Source organism: Prosopis cineraria, unplaced genomic scaffold (genome assembly GCF_029017545.1).
Source record: "Prosopis cineraria cultivar Desert tree isolate PC_DT_omini unplaced genomic scaffold, ASM2901754v1 PC10, whole genome shotgun sequence".
In the NCBI taxonomy this organism is placed as follows: Eukaryota; Viridiplantae; Streptophyta; class Magnoliopsida; order Fabales; family Fabaceae; genus Prosopis; species Prosopis cineraria.
The window spans coordinates 6,254,867-6,274,219 of record NW_026555341.1 but is presented as its reverse complement, the minus strand read 5'-3'; the positions used below and the strand labels follow the sequence as shown (position 1 = coordinate 6,274,219).

At 34.7% G+C, this 19,353-nt stretch overlaps 2 protein-coding genes across 2 annotated transcripts; both read right to left on the bottom strand.

The window, feature by feature from the left end:
* Nucleotides 1-1,080: 1,080 nt before the first annotated feature.
* Nucleotides 1,081-4,663, bottom strand: LOC129321223 (probable LRR receptor-like serine/threonine-protein kinase At1g12460). Its single transcript, XM_054966918.1, has 2 exons — nucleotides 2,850-4,663; nucleotides 1,081-2,761 (listed from the first exon to the last, which is right to left on the bottom strand). The coding sequence occupies exons 1-2, from the start codon at nucleotides 4,016-4,018 to the stop codon at nucleotides 1,270-1,272; spliced, it is 2,661 nt and encodes an 886-aa protein (XP_054822893.1). The 5' UTR covers nucleotides 4,019-4,663; the 3' UTR covers nucleotides 1,081-1,269.
* Nucleotides 4,664-7,143: 2,480 nt separating this feature from the next.
* On the bottom strand, nucleotides 7,144-12,115 carry LOC129322639 (uncharacterized). Its single transcript, XM_054968938.1, has 4 exons — nucleotides 11,434-12,115; nucleotides 10,124-10,360; nucleotides 9,810-10,027; nucleotides 7,144-7,669 (listed from the first exon to the last, which is right to left on the bottom strand). The coding sequence occupies exons 1-4, from the start codon at nucleotides 11,707-11,709 to the stop codon at nucleotides 7,489-7,491; spliced, it is 912 nt and encodes a 303-aa protein (XP_054824913.1). The 5' UTR covers nucleotides 11,710-12,115; the 3' UTR covers nucleotides 7,144-7,488.
* Between the last annotated feature and the right edge of the window lie 7,238 nt (nucleotides 12,116-19,353).

The window sequence follows — 19,353 nt, the reverse complement described above, 5'->3', positions numbered from 1 at the left end:
ATTCAATTAAAAATATTTTATATTTTTAAATAGAAAAAAAAAATTATCAATATATGTTAAAAAAAGGCTATATGTTGAAGTGATTCAAGTGTTAATAATTTTTTTTACCAAAAAAAAAAGGATCGAAATATCATTCTGATTCTGTAAACAACACGAAAGGACAGTCAGGCAGGGAAGGATTAGCGTGTGGAAAGTGGACTTGAGACAATTCATGGAAAGTTGGAAACCAAAATTTAAGCATCTGAAATACTAAAGTTTTGCTCAATTCCAATTATCTTAAAACAAGAACGGATATTAACCCGGTCAAAACACTAAAACCTTAATTGGACGTACCTTGAAAATCAATTCTAGCCTCAAAATTATGGTTTTAAAAATTTTTGTTCAAACACTCCTATTTTCCAAAATTCCAATCGCCTTCCCAAACTTCATTTGAGAAAAGCTAAATTTTGTTTCATTTAAAAATTCATTTAGAAATCCAAACTCCAATTTTGTCAAAATTTTTCAAAATTTATTCAAACCTCATCACATTCTGATAATTTTTTCAATTAAAATTCAAAAAAGCCATAATTTAAATATGAACAAGTTAATGTTCAGCCATAATCCCCCATTGAAAAAGTTAATTTTCTATTATCATAGTATTTATTAAGCAAATGTATAATTAAATTAATGGTTATATATTCGTATAAGAATAATGGTTATATAATAATGGAATATAGAAAGGAAAAAAGAATGTAAGGCCTAAAAAATGAAGCTGTTTCGCTGATAAAATGAAACAAAATAAAATAAAAGGCTAAAAAAGTTTGAACCAGTAACAGATACAGTACTTTTTTTGACCGAGTTAGAAGTTCAATACAATTTTTGTTTTTTTGCCTAGTTCAATACAATTTTGACAATGCTAAGCAATACTAATGTCATAAATATAAAATACGAAATAATCGTGCCTACTTTTAACGTAACTATCTAGAATCTGGCATTAGCAGATTAAATTCAAATATAATCAAATCTAATCGGAGAGGTTTTTTATATTCACAAGATTTGGATCTCTTTGAATTATTTTTTTAATAAAATCATCTTGGTGCAAATGTAATAAAGAAATGCCTATTATTGCGAATATTACAATTTTTAAATTAAAAATGGTAATTTAAAAATGAATGCAAAAGAATTATTTGTCTTTTCACTTTTTCTGGGGAAACGCCCTCATCCCCCGAACCTTGTATGCACAAATTACCTTCCATTTCTGCTGCAAGGAAATCCTATTGGTCTGCCTGGTTAATTTGATTCCAATCCATTTCTGATAGATTCAAGAACCTGCACAACCTCAGCCATACTTGGTCTCCTTGAAGGATCCTCCGACGTACATATAAGCCCCAATCTCATCACCTGAATTAACTCGTTCTCCGCAAAACCCAGCAACCTCGCATCAAAGCACAGTGAAGCTGAGCCAGTCTCCAATAACCCTCTCACATAGTCACACAAAACCACAACCTCGTTTGCTGTAGGACTTTCTACAGGCTTCCTCCCTGTGACCAGCTCCAGAAGAATGACCCCAAAACTGTACACGTCACATTTCTCACTCTGTCTCATACTCTGAGCCAACTCTGGTGCAACATACCCGACAGAATTGTGGAATTTGGTCAAGCCGTAGTTGTCCAAAATGGGAAGTAACTTTCCCAACCCATAATCAGACAACTTTGCCTCGTACTTGTCATCTAAGAGTATGTTAGAGGACTTCAAGTTGAGATGAAGAATTGGAGGTCGACAGTCATGGTGAAGGTAGACAAGGGCTCTGGCAGTTCCAACTGCAATCTGGTACCTTCTAGACCAATTCAGTTCCCTGTTGCCGCTGCTAGTGCTGGTTCCAGGATAACCGAAGCCATGTAGATTATCGTAGAGATTCCCATTTGGGACAAACTCTGATAGAATCAACTGCATTGTCGAGGACCAATAGTAACCTTGTAAGGCAACTAAATTTGGGTGTTGAAGGTTACTTATTCGCCCAATTTCTTGCTCAAATTCATCCTGGTTTCTGATTCTTCCCAATGTCTCCAGCTTTTTCACTGCAATTGAGATCCCGCCTTCAAAATCAGTTCTGTAGACTGTCCCGATTGATCCACGGCCGATCAAAGACTCTTTATCAAGCAATGCTTTGGTACCTGCTTCCCAGTCTTCATACTTGGATGGTAAACTTTTGCTGAAGAGAACTAGCTTTCCTATTATAACATTTGATTCTGTAGATCCAAGGGGTGTACTCTCAACAATCACCATCTGCTCATCTTTTTTCCTACTACGAGCCTTGATATTCATGATGCTCACCAAACAAACGCCGGCAAGAATCACTGCTGCAGCAACGATTGCGATAATTGCAGAGACACTTAGTTTAGGCTTCCCAGAAGAAGTAGGTTGTGGTATAGTGCCGCTTACAGAGCAAGGGGTATCCAAAGGAGCACCGCAAAGAAAAGTGTTGTTGGAAAATGCCGAAGAACCAAAACTCAGTAGGATTGGAATAGGTGGGATGACACCAGAGAGATTGTTAGATGAGAGATTAAAATGTGTCAGGTTGATGAAATTCCCGAGGGAAGAAGGGATAGAACCAGAAAGTGAATTATGTGACAAATTTAAGTATTGGATCTTTGACAAGTTTCCCAGGCTTGTGGGGATGCTGCCATTGAGGTGATTTTGATGTAGGTCAAGGACTTCCAGGTTTGTCAAGTTGTTAAGGTTCTGAGGAATCTCTCCTTCTAAGTTATTACCCGAAACATCCCTGCAGTAACATAAAACACTATATTCAGATTTCATTCAGAGTGTTGAAGTTAATGGAAAACAGTTTATCAATAAGGTCAGAAACTCACAGCTCTAGAAGGAATCTACAATTGCTTATATCTTTGGGAATTTCACCGACAAGGTTTAGATTGTGCAAATCAAGGATTTCAAGCAGCTGAATATCGCCAAAACCTATGGGAATCGATCCACTTATTGAATTATTACCTAATTTAATAACTAGCAGCCTTCCCATATCTTTTATCCCAAACGGGATAGTTCCTTTCAACCTATTAGACTCCAAGGCAAATAGCTTGAGGCTCTTGCATCCTGTAATGCTAGAGGGAATCTCCCCATCCAAATCATTCCCTGAAGCATCAAAAATTTGTAATCTCTCGCTACAGGCAGGGATCTCAGGAATTTGTCCACTAAAACCGTTATATGATACGTTGAAATAAGTAAGATTCTTCGTCTCAACGATGCTAAAAGGGGCTGAACCAGTGAATGTATTATCTCCGAGATCCAGAAGTGTCAAACTTTGGCATCCCACAATCTTCTCTTTTACTGTTCCTGATAAGGCATTGCTTCTCAAGGACATATAGGATAAACTTGGAATATCACAAAGCCCAGAAGGAATACCCCCTCTTAGATTGTTGAAAGAAAAATCAAATCCCTCCATGTTCGAGCAATTCGCCAATGATGCCGGAATTATACCTGAAAGACTGTTGTGAGAAAGAGAAATGAACCTGGTTTTGTAACAGTGCCTAAACAGAGCCGAAGGGATCTCCCCAGTGAAGCCATTCTTGGATAAATCCAGAAAGCGAATGTTTTCTAAGTCACCAATGAACTCCGGGATTGAGCCAGATAATGCATTGGAGCTCAGATTGATCTTCCACAATGAGTGAATGTCACCGTATTCTTCCGGAATCTTCCCTGAAAAACGATTCCCGAACAGTGCCAAAATCCTCAAAAATTTCAACCCCGACAGAGCCGGCGCCAAGACTCCAGCCAAACTAGTGTTCCACAGTACGATTCTTTCCACAAAACCTTCCTGGTTACAGAAAACTCCTCTATAATCTTCACAAGGGTTTCCACTTGAAATCCACGAGCTCAAACTGTTTTGAGGATCGTCCGTAATGTTGCCCTTAAATTGAAGCAAAATCTCCTTCTCTGTCACGGGCGAGACCGCGATAGACGAAAGAAGACAAAGAACAGAGCACAAGAGAGCACGCGGAAGATGAAATTGACGATGCCTTCTCATGCTCGAAACAAGGGGCCGTCGGGGGACGTCTTTACCCGTTAGGCATTATCTTAGTTGGAACCAAATGTGCGACAACTTGTGTTTCCTCAGCTGCGGTAAACGAGGTTTCGCAAATGCCATTTCAATGAGAAACACGGCGACACGATCACGACCAATAGGGATCATTCTTGCTCAAGCTCCTTCCTTTTTCAAATGGGATTAACAGAAATTACAGTCACTGAAAGAACAAAGATCTGTGATTATCTTATAGTTGAGGGGGGGCAATGAGAGTGACAAAGTATGAGGTTGAGCTGAGAGATGAAGAGAGAGAAGAAATGGAAGGCAGGTAGGAATGGGAGTAGGAGTAAATGAAATGAGAATAGTGGAGACGGATGCTGAAGCTTTGCTAGAAGGAAAACAGATGAGACAGCGAGAGGCAATTTAATAAACTTCCTTTTTAATGGTTTTTGTAAAATGCAATAAATTTTAAGAGGTCGCCAGCAACTGAAGCTGAACCACGTGCACTCCAGTGCCGTCCCTCTTTCTCACTCTCTAGCAATGCAATGATACGCTTTTAACAATGGAAACCCAGACTGTGCCTGAGTCTGAGTTTCTCTCTCTCTGCACCGCCATTATCATCATCATTTATTCTTCCCCACCAACTGAGTCAGGACCAAGACCACCGTCAACGTCACGGCAATTACTACCCCAACACAAATGAAACACCAAAAAGTGCGAGAGAGTGGGGAGTGTGGTTTTATCTGTTCCCTGTACTGTCTTCCGGGTTGGGAGGGGTATGCTCGAGTTTTCCTTTGTCCGCTTCGTTGATTAGGGACTTTATTAGTTGGAATTGGTCGTGGTTAGCTTCTCATTACCACTTACTTTAAGCAAAAAGTAGTCACATCATAACATTTATAATGTATTCTATGCGTTCGTGATGTTCAGCTTACACGAAAGGAGGTTCTACAAGCTGTGATTTGCGGACAAGGCACGATGTGGCTAGAGAGAAAATTATAGAAAGCAAACAAAATGTTTTTAATCAATATTACTATTGTATTGTTTCTTCAATAAAATATCGTATTAACATGAGAATATCCTAACGCGTGAGAAAATCCAAACTCAGCAAGTGTCCTTCTCGTCTCATGCTTCTGGATGATGTGTTAGGTAATGTTGGCATTTTAGATTAATGGAAAAAGAAAGATGGGTCCTTGTCTTTAATGCATAACCTCTATCTGTAACGTTATTTCCCCAAGTTCAAAGAGTCTGTTGTATATTTGACCCTGCGTTTTTCTGTTTGGGTACTCTCTTTTGCTCCTAAGTCCTAATTAACGGTCGAAAACAGAATCTCGAGATACAACCACGCACCCACAAGTGAAGGCCGACAATCTGTGTAAAACGCATCGGTATCTGACGGTGATGTTATGCCACTATGCCTTGTTCGGAATGGATGTCAAAATACTCTTCTTTTTCCCCCTCTCCCTTTAACAGCCTTGTATTTTGGCCCCAAAAAGACACCTTGTATTATTATTTCTATTTGAAGTTTGAACCTCGACTTACATCTAATTATATATTGAATACCAGAGTTATTAAAAAAAAAAACAAACAAACAAAACAAAACAAAACTTCTTATGCGCATGCCAGTGGGATTTCGCTGTTGATCCACTGGTCCCCTCAAATAACGCAACTCGGTCTATTCTTATTTTTCATCATGGTTTTGGTTTCTTGATTATAAAATTTAGATACATTACATATACCATTGTCGTAAAAGTTGAAACTCCTGAAATTAATTGAAACTAAATGATTTTTTTATCATTAAACAGTACTTTTCTATTATTTGGTTAAGAGATAAAAAAACATTTCACACTCACAAAAGTACTCCCCCCTCCCAGAAATTTATTTACCGAACCAGGCCTAAAGATAACAAACAAATAATAATAATAATTTTCGATTTTGATGCAGTACACTCACCATGTTGAATGCTAGGCATAAAACAAGCAGGAGTAACCAAGAAAGCTGGAAAACAAATACTATTCTCGTTGAAAAATGTACAATATTTTTAACTTAATTTTATTTTAATAAAGTAATTACTTATCTTTAAATTAATTCTATCTCTTTATATTTACTCTTATTTACTAATAAAGTGTTTTACCCTAAAAAAATATGAAGTAATTTATTTAATATAATTACTTTTAGAAAAAAAAATAATAATTACACTTTAAAAAATTTAAAATGTCTTATATTTTTAAATATTTAACCTTTTAAAAAATATATTACATTTTTAAATGAAGAGATTATATTATTTCGTTAGTTATGGTGTTGAATGGTAAATAGGTTGCAACATGAAAATAAAGAGAGGGGCCAACTAACGCGAATGGGTGATAACCCCTCAAGCGTTCCCACTTGTAATGGCATGGAATTGGAATCTCATGATGTCACGTGACCAGCTGCTGAACTGAGTCTCAACTCTCCGCGCAAAGACAATCACTCGAGACTGTTTTGTAATCTGCTGACGACCTCTTAATTAGTATTCAACAAGTATATATCACTCAGGTCCTTGCATCTGGACTTGTTCATTTTGCTCCAAGCAAAGTATACTGTTAAAAACTAAAACTAGACACGCAGGAGGAAAAAAGTGCAGAACCATAATTGCGAGAGCCCTTTTTTATTTACCGTTGTAAATTATCAGTGTCGATGAGACGAGACCTTTTTCTTCTTATTTTAACTTTCCCTTGGGAAGTAGTCAAAACATTGAAGGCACGGCGTAATCTTTTCTTTATGAGGAAATAATATTAATATGAAAGAAGTCTTCATTTGCCAAAATAAAAGCCCCATTCAGCTGTGACAGGGAATCGTCACAGTAGGATAAGAACAATGTGCGGATCAAAATGGCTTTTTCATAATCTTCCATCCTTCTTCCAACGTCCCTTCAGTCTGACTCTCAACATGCTTTTTTGTCTAATCACTGCATCCAGTACAATGCTTACACCTAATGTAAAAGAAGCTTTGATTGTTATGCATGAGGTCTGTAAAGAAATTAGATCATTATCGGTCAAGCTCCGCGGAGACAACAAAAAGAAGGATAATCATTGGTCAATCTTATCTGGATAGTGGCTACTAACAACAAAAACCGCTGGCTCACAAGTCAATTATACGAGAGAGAGAAACTTTTGTGTATTTGATTCTCAGTAATTTGGCTGAGTCCAATCAATAGCATAAATGGTAGTTTCATTCATATACAATCATACAAGACAGAAGCATAAGAAATCATAAAAGTCCATTTCAGCAAACCCAAAAAAAAAAAAACAAAAAGAAAAGAAAAAAAATGATATGTAAATGCTGAACTAAAATAGGTGTTAGCCGTGTTAGCTGAATTCCTCCCATGGATGAAGTCGCTTAAATAAAACCTCACCCAACTGAGCACCACCTGCGCAGATGACCTGGTGTCCAGGTCATGCAGTGAACGTCAACGAAACCCAGGCCAAGTTACTGGATTATTGCAACAAAACCTCGTCTTCCTTCCCCAGCTCTTTCAACCATTTTTTAGCATAAAATGTGAAGAAGATTGTTGTAGCCACAGTGAAGCAGAAACCAATAACGTTAAAGATAATTTGAGGGGCAGATAGAGCGTGTTTTTCATGTGAAGCATCAGCTAAAGTCATTATCAAATTCCCCCTGCAGTAAGAAAAAGCCAGAGACATGTGAAAAGTAGATGAAAAACAGAAGAATGAAATTATGGTAAAGTCACAACACTTGTTAGGTAAATGATTGTTGAAGAGATGAAACCCTGCAAAGGTGGGGGTCTGGAGGAAGCCGAAAAGAGGAAGAACAATGAATCAACCATGAGAGCAACAGCAAACAGTATTTTAGCTGGTAAAAATCAAGCATCAAATCATGTCATGCTCCTACTCGTTCGCTCACATGTAAAGTACCTTTACCCTTTCTACGCTAGGAAGAAGTAAGGTCAAAATGTCAATTTCATTCCAAACAATCAAACAAGCTGCACTGTCACTGTGTTTTCCCTTTCTTTTCAGCGTGCCATCCTGCTCAGGCTAAAGCAGAGATAATACTTGGAGGAGACAGAACAAGTAGAAGGAATCTACTTAGGCCTACAGGTGATCAGTCAGTCACTTTACTAGTCCCAACATTTTCCATTGTGTTTAGGAGAGCTAGATTCTCATTTGCTTTTGTGTGCTACATTTTCCGTTGTTCTTCTGTGTAAAGTGTCTACTTAGACCTACACTGGAGAAGATTTATGTTAATTTGAAAATCATCAAGAGGATTCCATCACGACCGCATCAGGTTGCAGGTAACTACACAGTTATAAACCATAGTGCACCAGTTCCACAGATTTGATTTATGTACCACGCAGGAAATCAGATCATTCTCCTACCACTACAAGGTGATAGAGTAGTTGGAAATACCAAACCCAAGTAATCATATCCAAACTAATACTAAATGAGAACATACAATATGAAATCTTTAAGGAGTCACACTGTTAACAAGTCATAAACAATGTAACTTCTCTAAGACTCCATACAATCTTTATTTTTCCTCTTTCAACTTTCTCAACACATTCATTGAACCGTGTGATTTTGTTTTTATTTTTTCGACATTTATCCACATATTTGAATCAAGTTTGTTAAAAAGAGGAGCAGTCTTTGATAAACTTTGAAGTTATCCCTCGAGTTCATAGGACTGGGGAAAATATCTAATCTAAATATGAATAGATGCTGCAATGCCTCTCAGCAAATCAAGCGTCCTCCTCATTGTCATAGCCTCAAAGGTGGAGAACCAATTCACATGCCCAATATATTTCCCATGGTAAAGTAAATTTAAAAAGGTGTGTGAACATGAGAACTAAAGTGAAGATGACAACACATTCGGAGATGAAATCATTTTGAAGAGTACATTTATGAAGCAACAGTGGATGTGAATCAAAAAGTATAAGCTAATGACAGTAAAAACAATCACCCTTAGTAACCATTGACATTAAAGAATACTTGGTTTAGTTGGAAACATTGGCATTCAAAAAAAATCAGAAACAGAAAACAAAAGAAAAAATCAAAAGCCTCCTGTGGTCTGCCACCTCACACCTACAAAACTAAAATGATGTGAGGACAATCTCTTTTTTACCATAATTTTTAAGACTCTAAGGATAGATTGGATATCTACTCCCAAATCCACTTCTTCCCAGATTCAGGAATAACACTGAACTACAAAGACACAGAAGCAGATATCTACCAAATCTTTTCTACAATTCAACCAATTTCACAACAGCTGCTTAACTAAATCATTTGCCAATGAAATATTGATGGTAATTTATAAACCTCATAGCCAAGGAAGCAACATATTTCAACAAGGGAAATAATAAAAACTTGGAAAAGCAATATAAATAATTTGCAGAACTACCAATTAAATCAAGTATTGAAAGCATATCAACTTGTTCAAACAACTGATAGCTGTATCAAGACAAATATAAATAAATGTAATCTTTGAAATTTAATGGGAGGCTTAAGAATGTATACATGTCAAAGCCAAGTCCGGGTCAAGATAGCTATAAAATTTAAATAGTGATCGGGCATGGACATCACAAATTGAGGAAGACAAAGGTTACCCATGTATGTGAACACATTTTACAAGCGGATATCAGATATTCCAAAAACTGCCCAACTCTAGGCATGCAAAGAGGAAGAGAAGCAACTCATGTAGTAATCAATAAACAAAGTTGGTCAAACACACAGCTACACTCGTGCACACACATAGATACAGACACAGAGGGTGAGAGGGAGGGAAGGAGGGAGGGAGATCCTACGTGTAGATTGCAACAAATATTTCTGGCACCATTCCCACCAATGATCCCATTATGTAAGGTCCATACTTAATATTTGTAGCCACAGCACAGTAATTGTAGATTATGTAAGGGAATGGAGAAATCCTTATTAAAGCAACTGCTCGAAATTGATGAAACCAATTTCCTTCACCTGCAGATCTTAATAATGAGGCTTTCTTAGGATATCTTTCCAACCAACCCTGCATATAATGTAAAATGTTGGATCCTAGTCAGCTTAGACATGTAGACAGTGTATTAAAAAAAAAAAACAACTTGATTAATAACAAGGCACGTACTTGAATTTTTTGATGGAAGATTGAACCAATGAAAAAAGGGAGTGACACGCCCACAGATGCTGCAGATATTATCAGCAAGAAGCCAAAGCCATAACCAAATGTCATCCCAGCTACCCACATAGAAGGTGTAGATGGTAAAAATAGGGTTGGAAATAATGCTATGGAAGCAAATAGTAGAACAGTTAACACGGGAATGCTAAACGTGTTTCTCTCCCAGATTAGTATTGGAATGATCTCCTGGGAAGAAAAAATAATGAGGTAGGTTAAAATAACAATATAATCAGACAAGGGCAAAAGAATACAGTGAACTTTCTAATGCTTCAATCAGTTTCTGCAACTGCAAGAAATCAAGTCAACCTAGATATCAATGCACTGAAGTTCCAAATATCTCGCGTTAGGGGCAATCAACAAGAATATAAGATCCATTAGCCAGCAGCAGTCAAAATAAGCGTTTCCAATTACAAGACAGGAAACAAATTCAACTGCGCAGCCACAGGGTTTTATTCATTTCAAATACAATTCGTATTGCCAAGAGGTAAAATTGAACTGTAAAGTCGCCAAAGTTCATCCAGACAACAAGTATCCAAATACTCCACTCCATACCGTACAAAGTGACACCGTCCCAGCACTTTCTACACATTAAAACCCATTCGTCAGGCACACATGGGGGCATGATCAAACCAAGTTGGATAAACTGAGGTTGATTCCACAGCAAAGTGCTTTACATTCAGGATAATAGAAAACCAAGCACCTTAGGTGGCCTATATACGTGGTTATCCTAATTTCTCAGATCCCAGTAAATATATTGATAAAACATTTAAACTTAACATCGATTACAAAAAAAATATTTTCTTATTATTTAAGATACGAAATCACAAAATTTCATTTTTGTTATATCCAACAGTCTTTTAAATAGTTTCCAGATATATACCTAGGAAATTAATTATTTTTGAACCAGACAGAACCTCAGGTGACGATTTGCAGCCAGCCTGCATAATAAAAAATTATACAGCAACTGAACCCGGAAAAAATAAACATAGAGGAGTTCTAGGACGGAAATCATGAATGGCAAAAACCAAGTTAACTCCGGTACTCAATTGTTACCAACCATCTATTCATGATTTCTTTCCCAAAAGGCCAAAACTTTGATGGAGAAAAAAATGTGGGGCGGGGGAGCCTCAATACCCAAAGCATATGTGAGTCCAAGACTAACCAAAAGGACAAGGATTACAGCACAACAATAATTGACGCCAGTCAAGTTCGTCTAGAGTTCGATTGCAAGAAGAATACACAAGTGATCAAAAACAAACCTTATCCATGAAAAAGGGTCCGATCCACTTGAGGAATACAGCGACCAAGAGCCCTATGCACACAAACAAGACCACCAATTTAACCCAATACCATAAAGACCCTGCCCTCCCTGGCGGTGAAGGCTCCGCCGCCTCACCAACCGCCGTTTCCGGTTCAGCATCTTCCGGGCCCTCTCTCAATTTTATGTAATCCCCATTGTCGACATCATTGCAAATTCTGAGCGGGAGCTCCGGGATCACCTCGGCCCTACCACCATCGTCTCCATAGTAAGTCATCGAAAAAGGCCGGTGGCACAAAATACGCTCCCTCCTTGTAACCACCGGTTGAAAAACACCTTATCAGAGAAACATGACGGGAATTTTGTTCATAAGCGCAACGACCTATAATGGCAAGATGGTGGAGACGTATAGGAATTAGAAATGAATCAAGAACGGAGACTGGTAGATGCAGTGACGACGCCCAAAAGCACCGATTCAGGAATTTATGTGTTATTCGCCCCGTGATGAAGAAATCATTCGGAACTCAACGCTGTCGTTTTGCGCATCCAGCCAAGGCGGCACGCCATGCTATCGTTCGGATTTCAAGGACGGATGTGCAACGGCACAGATGATTTTTTTGAGCGATGGAATGCTATTCGCTTGTCATGCCTCACCATTACTGCAACGCAAGCCTACAAGAGATCAAGACCACTACTTCATTGGGAAAAAAAAAAAAAAAAACAGTTTTATTTCAAAATCATGTACTATCTTTTGTTCACGACTTCACGTTATCGATTACAGTTATTTAATTATTAATTATTACTATTATTTAATTATAAGCTAAACAACTTCCAAACGTGATTAAAAGACATTGAATTTCAAACTAATTTTATAATTTTAGGGAATTTTACTATATCTAGATTGTTTGTGTTGGAGTTGTAAGTGATTTCTATTTTTTCTTAACTTCATCATATGTTGCATATTCTAAATTTCATCGCTTTTTTATTGATACCTATATTTATTATCAAGAATGTGTTTTCCTATTAATTGATGATCGTTTATATATATATATATATATATATAAGCTGACAGTATTGATGTGTATATAAATTATAAGCGATGGGTTTTGAAAATTAAATATTTCTTCCATTTTAAGGAGTTAAATGTTAAAAAATATAAGACATTTTTAGTTTTTCGAGATGTAATCATTATTTTTTTTCAAATGTATCCCTCTTAATAATGACTTTATATTTATTATAAAATGTTTAATAAAGATGAATATAAAAAAAGATTAATTGAAAAGTAGGTAATTATTTTACTGAGGGTGAGATTTAATTAAAAATATTTTATATTTTTAAATGGAAGAAGTAAATGGCTAACAATTAGATGATTAAGCCATTTAATCTTGAGACTTTAAAATGACTTGATGTTTTGTTGTCTATGGAGCTTGAAGTTTTTTTTATTCATGGGAAGATTGGGAATAAAAGGCTATTATATTTAATTCATATTATGATCTTATAGGTGCAATTTTGGGTGTGAGGCTAACTAGAGATGCTCAATATACTCGAAAACTCAATCCTTCTGACCCAACCTAACCCCACCAAAAAATGCCCAACCTTAATGAAGGAAAAGCTGCTCAATTATTTTTTTAGCATGGTTGGGTTGAGTTCAACTATCAATGAGAGGTAGGGTTAGGGTTTAGGTGTTGGACAAATGTGCCTAACCTAACTCAAGGTTGTAAAAATAAAAAAAAAAAATATGTGGGGTGAACATGTTTTTGTTGTGTTGTTTTGGTGGGGAGCTAGCAGAGGGCTTTGATTTTGATTACTCATTTTGGCCCCCCTCCCCCCGACAATTATGCCTTAACTTTTACCCTCCCTTTTTGAAAATGCTATAATCCTCTCATCCACACTCACCGAGTCGCCTCTAACTCAAAGTCATAGTAAGCCAACTTACTCGTCGATGCCATGGTCTAGTTCACTTCACTCTTACTCTCCATGCCATTCAATTTGTCTCTTCCTCTGTTTCACTAACTTGTTGCTTGCTCAAAGTAGGTCGCCACTTGTAATACTTTAAAATGTTGAACTTATTTTTTGCAAACTAATAAATTATTCAACATTTATCATGGTAAAAAAAAGCTTGCCATGTTAACAAGGGAAAGACATACTTTTGCAAACCTACCATGGTAAGGAAGATTTTTACTTGCATTAAAGCCTTTTCACAAATAAGCTATCATGATAGAAAAAATTAAACATAATAAATTAACTCTGTCGTGATAATTAAAATAATAGCTATATCAAATGTACCTCCCCTTCGAATAACCAATATTTAAAATTTAATAGTTATTTTGAATTCACAACGAACATAGAAGCATGGTTCTCAAGGTGGCATAATTTTAAATAATATATCGCTACTCATGAGGATTTTCAAATACGAGTAAGTATACCTATGAAAGCAGATACTAGATTTTAACTGGATACAAATATTTTTTCCAAATGACAAATCTAAATAGTAATGCTCTATTGGGCCTAAACAATACTTTCCTTAATCTAACTTGTTATCTAAGCGAAGTCCACGATTCAGTTGTAATTAGTAATATTCCCAATCACAAAACATGCTTTTTTGCACTATTTTCAATGCTTAAACATTTCATCAATTAAATCAATGACTAAGAGGGACAGAAAAAATCCTCATTGCAAATACAAATGCAATTTAATCATCGCTTTTATTAAATTCTACTTGTTTAGGTTGGATACATTAAAAAATCAAACAATTTTTAGGTTTCTAAGTTAGTCATAAAATCCAACAAACAAGAACCAAGTCAAAATCTAAGAGAGGGCTCTCTGAATCAAATAGACTTATTCACCAAGCAAAAAGGTTTGTAATTTGCAGAACATCTGGCTTTAAAGACAGGCCAACACCAAATCATATGCATCGTACCCATGGGCAATGCAACATCCTAGAAAAATAAACTAGGATTAAGTTAAATTTAATGAGATTAAGTGTAAATTAGCATGGTGTGTGGCTAAAGACGTCTAACCAATATTTTTTGTTGTGGTTTTAGCTCTAGATTCAAATTCAATGTAAAGTTGGGTCACCTGGATATAAAAAAATGAGAAACTCAAAAGAGTTTGGTTTTGTGACACATGTTGTGGTGTGTACCATGTCAAACTGGAAGAGAGATAAGTAAAGTTACTCTTATTGATCCTTTGTGGTCTCTAAATATTATGATAATTACCAAACTTGTCAAATTATACAATTAGGATCTCAATTTTTCAATATTCAAAACTTCCTAAAAGATCTTTACAGAAAAAAAAATTAGAGTTTGATTGATTTATAAAAGCATGGGATCTCAAAAAGAATCAAGGTATTTGCTTAAAATTTAAAAACAATAAAACAGTGTAAGAAAGGGAGGCATGTGCCATGGCTTGTCACCACCTGCTGTGGCTCATGAGCCTCTGTGCCATGCACTACTACACATTGCATGATTTTGATAATAGATTTTGCTGTCATTTGACAACAACTGAGTGAACTCTTGACATATCCTAATTCTCCATCTGACATTCAATTAATGTGATTTAGGTGTTTATAGAGAGCTTTCTCTTAGATCTAGCTAATGACTTTAGTTTCACAATCAATTTATCTCTCAATTAAAAGTTGGACACTCTTTTCAAAACTCATTCCTTTTCAAAAATTGAGTATCCAAGATTCCCACTAAAAGCTAAAAGCTATAAATACCACCTAGACCATACTTAATAGACCAAAATGGATTTGTGCAACGTACCACGTTGCTATCAATACACATGAGACATATTTTTCATCGCTCAACCTTTTAACCTAAAAAATAATAAAGGGAGCTCCAATTATAATTTTCATCAATTAATCATTATAAATTTAAGTACCGTATATAAATCTTACTTGTATTAGTTTTTTAGCCCTGCTATAGGTCTCATAGTCAATACATATACAGCCATTGGGCCCAAAATACACTTTATAGTTTAACAAAATACAAATTGCAAGTAAGTCACAATATGAGTTATCTTTAGTTGGCAATATCATGTAAGAATATACACATTAATACTCAAAAAGAAAAGGAGACCTACTAATAGGATATTAATCCTATACTTTAGGCTATTTTCCTCTATCTTGTCCCCTTGAGCTAGTTCTTGTAATATTGAAGATAGTAAAGTGAGTACAACCACTCAATAACTAAGGTTCATTTGACTCATGCTAATACATATCAATCAATTTAAATGTAAGTGGCAAGATATTATTTTCAATTCATTTAGCATGATCAAGAAACACTAATCACAATTTTCATTCATATTAGCATATATTCATAAGATAATGACTTATTAACACATTTTCACATAGATATAATACTAATCTCATGCTTTTTTTCATTACTAGAGTTATAATACAGACAACTATGAGTTCTTTTATTTCTATATGATGATCACACCTTCTTTATATCCTCATTTTTCCTTTGACACAAAACTGTGATCTATAATACATTAGGATTGTCCGTAAACTGAGACTACCCTAACCAAAACACGCATGAGAGACTACTTAGCCAAGGTTTCTCAACTTGCTAATGGGTCACAGTTTTTTCTATTTTCTCACACTATAGAGTGTCATTTTTCCTTTACTAGCCTCTTTATTGGACAAGTGAATAACTAGCTAGGTTCGAATCCCTCGTTGAACCAGTATGACAGTCTATCGTTTAACAGGTGAGAAAATATGAATGATAAATTTAGGCTAACCATCGTGCTTTGATGGAAGTCTTACTTCGTGAATTTTAATTCTATACTCCTCTTTGTAGACGAACCCCTACCTCTCATGATCATGTAATGCATAAATATGCTATAACCCTTAACATGTAAGTGTTCACTACCTAAGCATGTTCAGTTATCCCATTGTACTATCATTACACATAATCATCACACAGTTACATTTAATGTGCATTATTGGACTTTACAACACATAATATGATTGAACTCCTTTGTCATATAATCACTGAACTCTATTAAACACAATCACTAAACTTCATCACAAATCATATCATTGAACTCCAAATAAGACAAGTCATAGAACTCTACTAACTCTACTAAATTGTCTAATTGATATAAAAATGTGCTGAATGATTTTTGTTCAGCTGTTGTAAATGCATGATTGGTCTGAGTATATTGAAAATTGTATGATAGGAATTTTTGTATGGTTGAGTTACCATGTGATAAGCCCTCATTGAAACTAATATGTGGCTTGTAACTTGGTTCAATTCAACTTTGGCTATGTGACTTGGCGTTTGAGCATGACGTAAGGAGGAATATAAGGTGTAGTTATGCTAATAAAATAATTGTTTGGATTGTTGTTTTATTTGCTTACTTAGCAATCGCATGATTAATTGTGTTATGCACATTATTACATATTAATATTTGATTATTGGGACTTTTAAATTTTATTCCCTGTGGTTATTAATTTTTCAGGAGCGAGTTTGGCCTAAGAAGTACTTGAGGCATAATTTGATATATGAGATATCGTTTTTTTAATTCAATCTCTTTATTTTCATTAATGATGTATATTACGTCAACCTATAATGGGGAGATATATATATATATATATATATTAAATATGTAGACTTTATTTATTATTGTACTTTATATGCCAAGAAAATTCTATCTGTCTCTCACGACCCTGGGTGTTTGTGAAGTAAAATTTTGATCAAGTATGCTCCTATGTGATAGTTTTTTGTGGTAATCAATGTTTGAAAAAGCATAAATTGGGGCCCAAGTCAGGTATTTATAATAAAAATATAGTTTGTAAAATGTTACTCAATTGACTATAGCTTTTTTTTTTTGAATGAAGCTCAATTGACTATAGCTTTGAAATTATACTAAGGGTGTATACTTGAAGTTTTTAATGATTGCTTTTCTTAATTACTATGGTAAAGTAAATTTATTATGTTTGAATCTTTCTACTATAATAGATCCTTTTTATTATGGTGGACTACTTGTGAAATATTTTTATAATTCTTTTTCTATGATGGTAAGAGTTTAAAATTATTAAAATAGTTTACCAAATTATTAATTTTTGAAGAATAAGTGTTAAAATTTAGGGTGTTACATTGACCACATAGTCATTAGTATTGTGGTCATGGTAACCTTTTGAAAAGTAAGTATACTTGTAAATGTGGTATGATTTCTAGTTTCATATATAATTAATTGACACGTATTTGTATAGACTATATTAACTTTTGCTACTGAGTGATTGTACTCACATCTCACTTCAATATTGCAGGGGTTAATTTCTCTGATCGAGATTGAGGGAAAAGACAAGAGGTGTAACACACCAAATTTTTTTTAATAATTTAACTCAATCATAGTTGAGTTACAGCCACCCAACACATTTTTATATTAATAATTTTAATATAAAATATTTTATAATTGGCTTCAACTCACACAATATAACATTTCAGATACATTTTTACCTCCCACATGCCATTAAGCTAAATCACGTTTGTTCATCCTTATACTCCCAACAAGTAAAATAAACAATTTAGTCAATTTTCAACACAAGCCAGTTATTTGGCCTCATAATCATGCCATTTTAATCAATCCAAAGTAAACTAAATATTAAAATTACAGTCATTCAAATTATACCAAAAATAAAAATAGTTTGAAAGGCATGATTACATTTATATATTCATATAATTGTCAATAAACAAAAAGCTCTAATATTGGTAATATAACACATTATAAATCATAAATCAAATACCCAAAAGAGACAGTGGATCTATGCCACTAAGCCTCTGGGACTCCTCCATGTGTCACTCGTGGCTCTTCTCCTAAAAATTGTTAACCACATAATGAGACTCAAAAGTCCCAGTAACCAAAGCCAATTTATGATAGTATATACCAACAGTTAAGTGTGTGCTTATTAAGTGAGAATTAAAAATAATATAATTCCAACAAATATAAGAAATATTACAATACACGCAAACAACTATCCTTATATCATTCCATTAACCTCGAGCTGTAGCCCTCACTCGGTACTAAATTATCTGGCCAAAGGTAGATTAGCCCGAGCCCTTACAAGCCACCTACTGAGCTCCAATAGGGGCGTACCACGTGGCACATAAATACAACAACAATAACAAGTCTCCCAACACCTCCCACAATAATCAAATAAATTCATGATAATATTGCACAATTATACAATATTACAAAATTCATAATTTTCTCAATAATCACCCAATTAACATGAAGTAACACTAATCACAAATTAAAAGCATGGTTACCTCGTGGTTTTTTCAATAAATTATTCCTTATAAATTTTTCTCCTACCACAATCTTCACCAATAACACAATCTACAAATAACATATTATTTATAAATATTAGTTTTAATTATTAAAACTAATAAAATAATTCTAATAATAGAATTAAAAAATATAACATAATTTTTAATCTCAATCTTAATACAAATTTAGAGTTAATACTATTAAGTAAAATTTTTAACTCCTCTTTTACTCATCAATAAACATTAATAATTTAAAAATTAAATTTTAAACTAATTTCTATTTTCAAAATTTTCTTTTTCTTTTATAAATTCGCACCTAAAATACCTAAAAATTAAAAATTGAGTCTCTAGCTTAGAATCATAATCCTATAACCATAATAATTCATTTCTCATCCTAAATAATCATCTAAACCTCAATAAATCAACTTATATTTTTAGATCTAGTTTAGAATTTGATTCATAAGCCACAAATTCAAAGATTATCAACAAATTTATACTCTAGAACATTTATTATACTACTAACAACCTCAAAAACTATATTTATTCAATATAAATTCATCCCTATTCCAAATTCTAAATTTTTTACCATCATAAAATCAGAAACCAAAGAGGAATGATGACTAAGAAAAAATTTTAAAACACTT

What these genes read in the sequence shown, in the direction of transcription:
- LOC129321223 (XM_054966918.1), bottom strand. Translation starts at nt 4,018, where the DNA reads ATGAGAAGGCATCGTCAATTTCATCTTCCGCGTGCTCTCTTGTGCTCT. An exon ending in TGTAGATTCCTTCTAGAGCT is followed by an intron (nt 2,762 to 2,849) that starts GTGAGTTTCTGA and finishes ATGTTACTGCAG; the next exon opens with GGATGTTTCGGGTAATAACT.
- LOC129322639 (XM_054968938.1), bottom strand. Translation starts at nt 11,709, where the DNA reads ATGACTTACTATGGAGACGATGGTGGTAGGGCCGAGGTGATCCCGGAG. An exon ending in GACCCTTTTTCATGGATAAG is followed by an intron (nt 10,361 to 11,433) that starts GTTTGTTTTTGA and finishes TTTTCTTCCCAG; the next exon opens with GAGATCATTCCAATACTAAT. An exon ending in ATATTTGTTGCAATCTACAC is followed by an intron (nt 7,670 to 9,809) that starts GTAGGATCTCCC and finishes TTCTTACTGCAG; the next exon opens with GGGGAATTTGATAATGACTT.